Source organism: Lepisma saccharinum, chromosome 3, assembly GCF_977018435.1.
Source record: "Lepisma saccharinum chromosome 3, izLepSacc3.1, whole genome shotgun sequence".
NCBI lineage: Eukaryota > Metazoa > Arthropoda > Insecta > Zygentoma > Lepismatidae > Lepisma > Lepisma saccharinum.
Genome location: NC_139231.1, coordinates 1,175,555 through 1,187,557, shown reverse-complemented (window position 1 = coordinate 1,187,557; position 12,003 = coordinate 1,175,555). Strand labels below are relative to the sequence as shown.

General features: G+C 40.0%; 1 protein-coding gene across 1 annotated transcript in view; it reads left to right on the top strand.

The window, feature by feature from the left end:
* The window catches only part of LOC145985692 (uncharacterized), a 40,704-nt gene extending 30,403 nt beyond the window's left edge, over positions 1–10,301 (top strand). Inside the window, exon 2 of the mRNA XM_083119761.1 lies at positions 6,007–10,301. Within this exon, the coding sequence (XP_082975887.1) occupies positions 6,285–10,115 (3,831 nt within the window). The 5' untranslated portion in view covers positions 6,007–6,284 and the 3' untranslated portion in view covers positions 10,116–10,301. The remainder of the gene's footprint in view (positions 1–6,006) is intronic.
* The last annotated feature ends 1,702 nt before the right edge of the window (positions 10,302–12,003 follow it).

Below are 12,003 nucleotides of genomic sequence, written 5' to 3'. Positions count from 1 at the left end.
GAGAGATCGGGAGAAGCGTGGCGGGCGGCGCTGACGGAGAAGCCGACATTTGCGGCCTGTAATGCCCGCTTATTTTTATAGACATATGCAGACATTTATATAAATATTGCAAAACGATCACTAACCCGTGTTATAACACGCAAAAGTTCTTCTGTAATTCATCCAAGTTCTGCCCTTATATACACAAATAAATACGCTATAGAAACGATGTTAAGAGCCACAGATAAAAAAGCATTTTAATCATGGTTTTGATCAGTAACGTCCTGCTTAAGTTTATATCCTTGAAAGAGTTTTGTGCCGATGGGGATCGTTTCGAGGTTTCGAATGTGCAACACTGTATCAGGATTACCCTGCAGACGAAACCGATAAAAGTGAATGGTTTTCGTGAGCTTCCTCGCAATCCGAAATATCCGAGCTCGAGTTTTTTGTTCCTTCGCGACTAGATGAAGACAAAGTTGTAAATATAGTGGCGAGCAATGTAAACCAAGAGCGTGTTAATTTCGTACTGTGCGCAAGAGTGTTATTCTTGGTTACTTGCAGTTACTTGTTTGTGTTATTGTAGTGTGTATGTGTGACGTGTCAGTGAGACGATTGGAATGCCAGCCGCAAGATTCACGTTAGAACAAAGATTTTTTATGTATGACACGTACCTACGTGAAAACAAACTCCTGTAGAGACGTGTGTAGGTAATTTGTACAGAAATTCCCATGCGTTTCAACTCCACACAGAGATACGGTTAGATATCTTGTCCTTAAATTACGAGAAACTGTATCGTTAAATTTTAAAACACCTAAGCAAAAACGACGGATTCTAACCGAAGCAAAACTCGATGATATTGGTGCAGCGTTAGAACGTTCTCCAAACAAACATCTACGCCGTGTTTCACAAGAGGTGGGCGTGTCAAAATCATCGGCACATACAGTCACTAAGCTACTAAAATTAAAACCATACTCTTATAACACAGGTTAGTGCTCGTTTTGCAATATTTATATAAATGTCTGCATATGTCCATAAAAATAAGCGGGCATTTCAGGCCGCAAATGTCGGCATCTCCGTCAGTGCCGCCCGCCACGCTGCTCCCGATCTCTTGGCTGCAGATCGAAATGGACGCACGTATATACACACACACACACACACACACACACACACACACACACACACACACACACACACACACATATATATATATATATATATATATATATATATATATATATATATATAGAGAGAGAGAGAGAGAGAGAGAGAGAGAGATAGAGAGAGAGAGAAGATATCAGTAGAAAGAGAATACGTTACTTAGAGAAATATAAAGAAAGAGAAAATCAGTGGTAAGGGATGAAATAAGAGCAGCATTCGGTTTCAATACAAGTTGCGTCTTTTCGATTCTGCGCATGACACCCCTCATATTAAGATTTACACCCCTTTCACATCCCAAGAGACAGGATAGTGGGACCGCTTGCGATTGTAAGGAATGAACCGTTCAGCTGTTTCCTCAAGTCGTAGTCTAGCATCCTTCAAAACCACGTATGCTTGATCACGTACATACACATCAGTGACCTCGTGTCGCTATGATGCACTTCATTCCTTGATCTTTCTCGGCGAATGCCGAACTTTGTGTACGACTTGCAGGAGGAAGCATTCTGCAAGATCGTGAGAAGGCGCCCGAAAGGTTCTGGCGTTTACAAAGCAGCCCTGTTCCGCCAACCGTGCGTTGATCCACACATGTCCTCAGCGTGCATGCTTCCTTCAATACTTCGCCTTAGTGCCGAGCAGTCTGAAGGACAAGGAAGTGTAAGCAAAACAATGGAAACCTCCACAGACTGAGCAAAGAGAAGCTCCATGTTACAGAGAACTGTTTCTCAAAGTAAAACTTCCGGGCACTTCGCCAAGTCATCCGCAGGAGAGTTCAAAGACGAAACAAAACTTCTGCGGAAGAGTCGCAGCCTGTCTTAAGGACAAGTGGGGCATCTGCATCCAAACAATTGAATTCTCCAACTGATGCATCAAATCATCAAATTTTTATCTAGCATATTTATTCATGTATAGTTTGCAAAAGTTTGCTGCATATTAAGAGCATGCGGAACAATTTCCGCCAGGCTCTTCCCTCTGCAACACTGTTGCCAACTTAGCTCTTTTGTGCACTCGTTTGGCTGTGAACTTGGGCGCCCGCCTCCTCACTACGATGCCATCACTGGCTCCGGCCCACGTAGACCAACTTTTGTCATGAGCATACATTTTGCACGTGACGTGATATCGTTATATTGGCTGAGTCGCCTCACACCCCTCTTACCTTCGCAGCTACTTTTTTATAGCCCCGTGGGAATGATATAACATTGTTATCCGGGAATCCTTTATTTTCGATTTCATACGACCATCGGTGGAATATTGACATGGGTGATGGCGCCGGAAAACTTAGAATAAATTGTCATTACTTTAAATTTAACGGTAATAACAGCACCCATCCCTTTGACACCTAAAATTAAAATTACCCTAGGAGACACTTTATCCAGCCTTCGTAAATCTAGCTCCTTGAAAGTAAGTTTTAACTCAATTTAATGTGAAATGTAGCTCTTTTATGTGCATCAGGTTAGGCAACACTGCCAGGATGGCCGTAGAAGGAAAGGAGAAATGCATTGTGCTTATGGGAGTATTATTTGATTTGCTCTCTTGGGAATATCAATCTCCCAATGGCATAGAAAAATATATTAACGGAAAGAAGGCAGTTTGAAGAAGCTGTTGACCAGCGGAAAAGTTCGAAACTTCCATTTGGTTAGCTGCAACTTGAAATTGTTTTTTTTTTCTCCATAGGAAATACATGGGAGTCTGAAAATTATCACTCATCATATTTTTCAAGTATCGTGTGTAGATTAATAATCGACATAAAAGGACGCTTCCACTTGCAACATAGGGGGCGAAATTCATACTCTTACATATGCCCAGATTTTATTTTAGTAGCATTGCCCATTCCGATATAGAAATAAATGCACACATGGTGTGGTGCGTAACTGTAACTCCTCACCTTAACATAGACCAACTGCGATCTACATAATCACATATAATTTCAAGTCTCAGTTAGTGTTTCTGTACCTCATGAAGAAGAACTTTTGAAATGGACGTGTATGATCCACCCATCTGCCTTGCGAACTGAGGTCACTGTCGAACTTCTTCCCGCCTTCCCTAAACTTGATGGTGTGGTAAGCATGAATAGAGATATTGAATTTTCATTTGCCATAGAATTTCCAACCGCACTAGGCTTCCAGAGGGTAAGGAACTACTGCTCTTCAATGGTGCAACTGTGTGATTGAGGCGCCATCTTTAAAATGACAAAAATGGCGTTTTGAAGTTCACTTGATCAGTGTTGGAACCTTGAAGTTATTCTGTAATTATAGTTGATTCCTTGTATAAATGTGAACTATGTACTATTAAGGTTTTCCATTGACTCTTCCTTGTAGATCTGTGATCGTGATATGATCCACAAAAAATTGTAAGAAATCTGTAATTTAGAGATTTGTGTATCAGTATGGTTAGAAACCCTTGGTTTTTATCATGATGTAATAACTAATGGCTGATATAATTCTCCAAATGCAAATTGGTCATGTAATATCCAATGCAGACTCGAGATTAAATTGAATACTAATGTATAAACCGTATAAACTCGAACCCAATGCGCAATTTTTCAGATGAAATTTTTTCTCCAAATTTAAGAAGCGCATTAGAATCGAATGCAATGCGATCTCCAGATTAAGTTATACGTATATGAATTGGAAAACTGACCGTTTCTCGCTAGTACTGTCCCGTGCAACGTCCTGCCTCTTTTACTCGGTGCCTTTCGTTCATTTGGATCAGATGTTGCATATATTGTTATATAAAAATAGAGGTATGTTGTAATAAAATTAACAGTTTTTGGAGGTGCACATTACATTTCTTAACACACAAATACCGTTATACATATACCGTGCAGCCGAGAGATCGGGCGAAGCGTGGCGGGCGGCGCTGGCGGAGATGCCGACATTTGCGGCCTGTAATGCCTGCTTATTTTTATGGACATATGCAGACATTTATATAAATATTGCAAAACGGGCACTAACCTGTGTTATAAGGGTACAGTTTTAATTTTAGTAGCTTTGTGGCTGTATGTGCTCATGATTTTGACACTCCCATCTCCTGTGAAACACTGCGTAGAGGTTTGTTTGGAGAACGTTCTAACGCCGCACCAATTTCATCGAGTTTTCCTTCGGTTAGAATACGTCGTTTTTGCTTAGGTATTTTAAAATTTAACGATCAAGTTTCTCGTAATTTAAGGACAAGATGTCTAACCGTATCTCTATGTGGAGGTGAAACACCTGGGAATTTCTGTAGAAATTGCCTACACACGTCTCGACACGAGTCTGTTTTCACGTAAGTGTCATACATAAAAATTCTTTGTTCTAACGTGAACCTTGCGGCTGTCATTCCAATCGTTTCACTGACACAACACACATACACACTGCAATAACACAAACAAGTAACGGCAAGTAACCAAGAATAACACTCTTGGGCACAGTACGAAATTAACATGCTCTTTGTTTACATCTGCTCGCCACGATAGTCGCGAAGGAACAAAAAACTCGAGCTCTGAGATTTCGGATTGCAAGGAAGCTCACGAACACCACTGACTTTTAACGGTTTCGTCTGCAGCGTAATCTTGATACAGTGTTGCACATTCGAAACCTCCAAACGATCCCCATCGACACAAAACTCTTCCAAGGATATAAACTTAAGCAGGACGTTACTGGTCAAAACTATGATTAAAATTTTTATTATCTGTGGCTCTTAACATCATTTCTAAAGCGTATTTATTTGTGTGTATATAACGGCAGAACTTGGATGAATTACGGAAGAACTTTTGCGTGTTATAACACAGGTTAGTGCTGGTTTTCCAATATTTATATAAATGTCTGCATATGTCAATAAAAATAAGCGGGCATTACAGGCCGCAAATGTCGGCATCTCCGTCAGCGCCGCCCGCCAAGCTTCTCCCGATCTCTCGGCTGCAGATCGAAATGAACGCACGGTATATGGTGTCATGGTTTTGAAAATTGGGATGCGCATTAGATTGAAGTAAATACGGTACTTCTCTCATTAACTTTATTCCTGCCTCGAATCAACATGAATATTATAAAAGGCAACTGCTTCTTTCATAGGAAATTAGAGACAATATTCAGGGGCAAATGTCAAATTCAATTTTAAGTAAACATCTAGTAGCGGAACCATCGAGCATGGCTCGGAATACCTTTTATGAAAATGCCTGCTTGACGTTATCCAAATCTTCTTAATACAATGAAAATTTTAATGTTAGTTCATTACATAAAACTAACATTAGCTGTATTTACTTAACCTCTCCAAGTGGGGCTTGCTTTATGTATCTATCAATACAAGACTAGTCCAGCCACTTGGTCACTCTGTGTGTGAGAATAATAACAGTTGTAAGTCCACTGTGTGCTCAAGTAAACTCATTTTGACTGGATTTCCAAGTTAAAGTACATGTACATGTGCTACTTTCCCACTAACTCTACCAGGAATTGAATCCTGAACTCCCTAATTACCAGTTAATGGCGTTACCTACGAAACTGTAATGTTGCAAATTGGTAAGAATAAAGTAAAGGAACTTACTTACTTTTCTTACTACCTTACAACCTACAGGTCAATAGCTACTATAACAAGGTTTTGGGATACAGGTTTACTGGTAGATAGTACAATGCTCTCCAATGATGTCCTGTAGCATTTTCATGTACGTAATATTTCGTGTTTCTTTCTAAAGTGGGAAATGAAGTTCAGCTCTCACTTTACCCTTCAGGAAAACGCCATAGAGAATGCTTCTGTTTTGATACTTATTTTTGGTGCTATATTAACAGTTATATTTACCTTGCAGACAAATACATACCATACACACTAGCATTTAATATATGAATATAAATAATGTACTGTTTTCACCCCCACTCAAAGAGTATTCTTGTTTTTCTACAGACGAGATTCAGTGTGAAAAACTTCAACTAACTCTAGCGCTACATTTGTGGCTGGTGCTGTGTCCTCTGTAAACATTACCAACAATGCTCCAAGCATTCAGATGACGTGAGTGGCCTCTGCAGGGGAAGTATTTTCTGCGGTCTTCAGAGAGGGTAGTTTCTTCTGATTCTTCGTCCTCGGATGCTCACATAAGCCTCGAGGATCTTTACAAATCAAATGATTTTCCTCCTTTCCTCGGCGCTGGTCTCCATGGAGCATTCCTCTGGAAGCTAAAGGAAATGGACGTTGATGGAAAGGCAGCGAACATTCAGGAGACGAGACTGACCATGGATTGTAATAATTCGGGAACTGATGAAGAAGAGATGAATGAAGAGGAAACGGCAGCAAAGAATACTGAAAACGAAGAGGAAATTGTTCGAGTCTTAGCAGATCCTTACAAGGCTGGTGACAACGGAGATTCGGCGTCAGAAAACAAGGGTGTGCCTGACGTGAGGGTTTCAACTTTGTACCGAAAGGAATTGCCTTGCGAAGCAATGTACCTAGAGAACATTTCTTGCCGTGTTGAAGATTTGAGCGATATCGTATCTCAGAACGCAACAGACACTGAAAATGATGATGAATTGTCTCGGATAAGTTTAGATGCGCAAGGTTGTGTCGAGAGTTTGAGCGACGACTTCTCATCTGCGAGTGAAGGGTCAGACATCTACACTACACAACACAATTTAAGGACTCATTCTTCAAAAGCCTTGGCTAGCAATAAAAAGATAGAATCAATTGCAAACACTAGTTGTTTCACTCCTAAATTTTCAAGTTATGCTTCCAGGCAGAACCGTCATGGTGAAGAATCAAGAGAGTGGGAAACACAAAGTAAATTTCCTAACATATTGGAAGATGTTGGTACAAATCCAAAGGTACTCATTGGTGACAAGAACCTGTTGTGTGTTCTGAAAAGTACCTTAGAAATGAAAGAGAACTTTAGGAGATTTCAGTACCCAGACAGAAAGAACCAGCGTTCGGAAGAAAACACTCCTTTGAGAGCGAGTGTTCAGGACAATAGCGGATCTTCGTTGAAGCACATTGAGCCTAGGACCAACAAACATGGAAAATGGGGAAACGGAGATTGTTCAAGTGAAAACTACGAAAGTAGCAATTTAAATGCTGAAGCAGAATCTAGAAAGGATAATATGAGTCAGGTGGCGATAAGAGAGTGTGAGGAAGAGGGTATAGCACCAGTAACACCCGAAGGCGTCACAGAACCAAAAGACATTGTATTCCAGAAGGATAATTTTGCTGATCCGTTCTGTTGGCAGCAATTTTGCATTCGGGAATCTGCTAAAAATACACTTGCAAAGCTGGAAGGCTCCAGCTGTTTGACCGTGGCACCAAGTGCTCTGAAACGTGAAACTGCTGATGCTCGCGAACAAAAAGACGTTTTGAAAGATATATCGAATGCAAATTGTAAATCTAAAGCCATCACTTTTGAAGATTCTCAGGAAGCCGAAAATTCATCTCATACTAATACCGGCGGACATCTTGTGGACGTTTCTAAAGTGGCAGAAGTTACTAATGGACCAAGCCCCAAACACAAGACGGAGGATCTTGATTCGCAATCTGATTCAAACACGAACGTTCGACACTTATCGAAATCGAAAGGTACTATGAAAAGTAAGATCCCCAGATACACTCGAGCCTCCACAGCTGATAATGAGAGTACGCGCTCACGAGAACCGCTGTCTCGTAACTCAAGCTCATCAAGTGCTTCCAGTACAGAGTTTAGAGTCGACGACAAAGTTAGATTAACGAGATCTATCTATACGAGATGCAAGAGTACCAAGTCAGTGGACAAAGTGCACAGACTCAGCATGACTAAACCGGTTCCGAGTAACCCAAGGAAGAAAAGTAACGTAAAAGTTTCTCTCAGTTCTGCAGAGAATTGCAAAAAGTTGCCAAACTTAAAATTCTTCACACCAGAATCAAGCATAGAGAAAATATCCGGTACACTGGTTTCTGCAAAGGTTGACAGAGGCGCGCCCAATAGTACGACTTCAGAAAATCAATCCACAGTCCGTTGGAACTCCGTGATCACCAAACACCCCGAAAACCATACTCCTAATACGAAATGTGAACGAAAACGTGGTGAAACTACTGAAACAGAAAGTGTACATAAAAGCAATCAATCTCGTAATGTTTGCGATGATTCAATCAAGGTTAATAATTCTCCGTCCTTAGCTAAGGACCAAATCGACAATGAACTTATAAGTAAGTCAGAAGATGTTATCACGACGAAAAGCGAAAGCTGTTTGAAAGAGGTGAGCAGCGTAAATGTAATTTCAGACCAAAGGGTAGGGTTTCACAAGGCAAAGAAAAGTGATAAGTCAGAAAATGGCTTACCATATGCAGGCAACAGCGAGGCACCTCCTACGGAAAATTCCAGCGATGAAATAATCTTACCACGGTGTCCTTGTGAAGTACGTAGCACGCATCAAAATACTTACGAGAATGAGGTGGCCAATACGAAAAAGGATTCAGCAAGGAATAACCTGTCAAATATTGAGGATGCAGCTACAAACGAAGATTTTGAAAAGTTTCTTAAAGTTTTTATTGGAGATAAAACTTTAGCCAGTGAAACATATAACTTTCTGGCAACGAGAAGCAAACTTGCCACGTTTATAAATTTTATGAAGGATAATAGCCTAGTCATTTATCAGGTAGAAGATCGTATAAAGAAAGGTGCTATTTTGGCGGAAGAAATATGCGTGAAAGGAACATGCAACCGCACAAAGGTAGCAGAAGTTAAGGATGCGGATACCATAACAGACAATGGCACTAACCAAGTAGAAGCACCCCTAAACCAGTCCACAACTAAAAGTAAAGAGTCTGATGTCATCCTTCAATACAGAATAGCTTTGAAAGAGTCGAAGACGGCAGACAGTGGAGTAGTTTCCAGGGTACACTCTGAATCACAAAACATCTACTCGGAAGTCAAGAGTTTTCGGTCGAGTGTAATTCCTGAAGAAGTTACGTCCACAGATTACGGTAAAACCCAGAATAACGGTGATGAACCACAAAACTGTAAGCATTTGCACTACTTGCCAGAGAAGAACACTGAAAGTGGGAAATTTATTGGAGATAGTAATTTGAGTGCAAATAATATTACGGTACCCTTTCCAAAACATTCTGGACATCGGACGATGAATTCTGAGGAACATGAGAACGCGGGAGAAGACGAAGACAATGCCGAACCAATCTTCCTCGAGAAGGAAGAATGTTGTCGTTGCATCAGAAACGAAACCTCAAATGTCCTCCCAGCAGACCAAAGGCCAGTGAAAAGTGCCTTTGTAGGTCTATTCTCTGGGCACAAACTAATGGATATTTTAGTAGCAGGTTGTCCTAGATATGAACAAATGGCACCAATGTTTTCCCAGACACAATCGAACAAGGACACCAACATTAGAAACTCGAAGGATAATCGCTGGGATTTCGAAACAGTTTGCTCTCGTCAGTTTGCTTTATGGAATGGAAAAGACAACGTTGACAGATCGTCGACTGGCAACCCTAACTGTAAATGTCCTGATTTGTCATACCTGCAACAAGCAAACAACCTCTTAGTGAATTCCATCATTTTGTCTACAAATATATCTCGAGAGACACAGTCAAGAGTAGAGAAATTTTCTTCAAAGCTTGGCTATGATTCGAGGAATGAAAAGGAAAGAAACACGGCTGAAATTCTGAAAGACGATGATCCTAAATCTCCAGGGTTTTCTAAAGCGAACCAAAAAATCCCCTACACTTTCGTTTCCGATAAGCAGGTTCCGCGTAATGAATGGAAACGGCAGACAACCGAACATCTTAGTAGAGGTTCCTGTAACCGTAGACATTCTGTTATTTGCCATGAGACAAGAGGAAAACCCATTACTCACATAAATTACGCTGAAATACTCAGGCGTTCCCCGAGGTCTCGCGAGAAACCTACGTCGTCCGCAAATTTATTGCAAATGCTGGGAAGAAATCGTGCAAGAGCTACGAGATTCCTTGCACCAGGAGTGAACCAACATGCTGAGAATCAGTGGATGCTTCTAGCCAAGAGTGATGAGACGCAGGAGCAATGAGGTACACCACCACCTTATCAATATGTGAAGTGGGAGGCATGAACAAAACTAAGAAATGTCGATAGAATCTTCGAATTTCCGGGACAAGAGTTCTAAGCTTCAGGCGTTTTAGCATACGTTTCAAAAGTAAGGTGATTGTAATTTTTATGTAGTTATAGGAATCAGAACACATTACGAATGTTGTACAAAATCGTGTGTATATATGTCTGTATATCTGATATGGAAATATAAAACAGCACTCGTTAAAAATTGTTTATTTGCGTAATAGTTCTCTCATACCCTCGTATGAAAACCACAGGAACCTAACTCCTATAATGTGGTCTTCAGTTTTGTGTAAATAAACTCCTCTGAAGAGCTCTGTTTGGAGTCAGGTCGACACATCTCCAGTGCTAATCCTTAGCACTAAGGTGGAGTCACGTATCTTCAATTCGTATCATTCTACTGAATGATGGGATCGAACCTGCCACTCCCAATGGGTGATGTAGCTAATCAACATTCATCCTCATTAATGATGAGAGCACTTGTCAAATGCTTGGCAGCAAAAGGCACAACTGAAATAAAATACCTTAAACAACTAGAAATGGCAAATAGTCACTCGTTGGATTTTAGAACCTTCGAACCCGAATGATACATGGTAAGGATTAGGATAAATACCTGTCTAGACTTAGAAGAATGATGATGAAGTTAATATCGAAGAGTAAAATTAAACTATCCTTTCTACAGCCTTGGTAGGTAGTTCACCTAAGTCAGGCAGACTGCTCTCATTCTCTCCTTCCCAAAAAGCTCTTGCCTGTCTCTCATCAAATCGAAAAGAGTCCCTCCCAGTCTGTCCGCTCCTCTAAATCCCAATCCGTGCAGACTTCCTATACGCTGATACGTGAGTTTTTACCTTCCTATATTGTTGTACACAGCTTGCTACTTGTTTACCTGTTGTAAATCTTGTAGCCTCAATATATCAGGAAGTGGAAGTCTGCTTAACACTCGACTCTGCATAACACAAATACCTGAGAGGAGTGGACAGCTAGAGTAAACAAGTGAATGAACCTTGTTGAATTGAAGCTTCCAGAAAAAGTTAAAATAAAGTATGGAATAATCCTAGGGATTGATACGAATTTACGGACTCTATTTAACAGTCAGACATATTCCTAAGAAGACATTATTTCCTCTATTCTGTAAATTTGATAAATTAGAGTTACGTCACTCTGATTCTCACACTACGATATATACGTGTATTATTGACTTTTATTTAGTGTGTCTTTCTTGAATATCTTAGATTGAATTAATTTGATCAAGATTTGACGTTAATAACGCATTAGCCATCTATTATTGCGCACAATAACGTATACACTATCTCCAACATATAAATACCTCATACCCTTATCAAACCGATTACATAGGATTGAGTCCTCTATTTATACACATAATCATGTTCACAATGAACTTCTCCCCCCGCCCCCACGGGCACACGTTCTGTTACATTCTCTCATTGTGTAGGAGTATGTTTGTATAGTCAGTGGAAAATAACCTGAGTAGAAGGTAAACGCGATAACGGATGTTGCTGCATGGGTGGTGTTTAATTTGCACGTACTTATAACTAATTTGCAAGGGTTTTAATTAATTCGCATGTACTTAGAATTCATTTGCAAGTACTTAGAATACTTTACATTTATGTATTTGCTTATTTATAACTTTTTTATGAGTATATAATTATTTATTTTATGAAAAATATGTATATAGAAGGTAATTAGAGGTACTAAACGCTATGCATATGGTTTTATATTCACTACTGCAAAGTATGTAATGTATAAATCGATAATATTAATGTTTATAATATTGAAAATAAGTTTTCTATGGTTTATGAACCGCTATGAACGGTGGTAATGGGTGT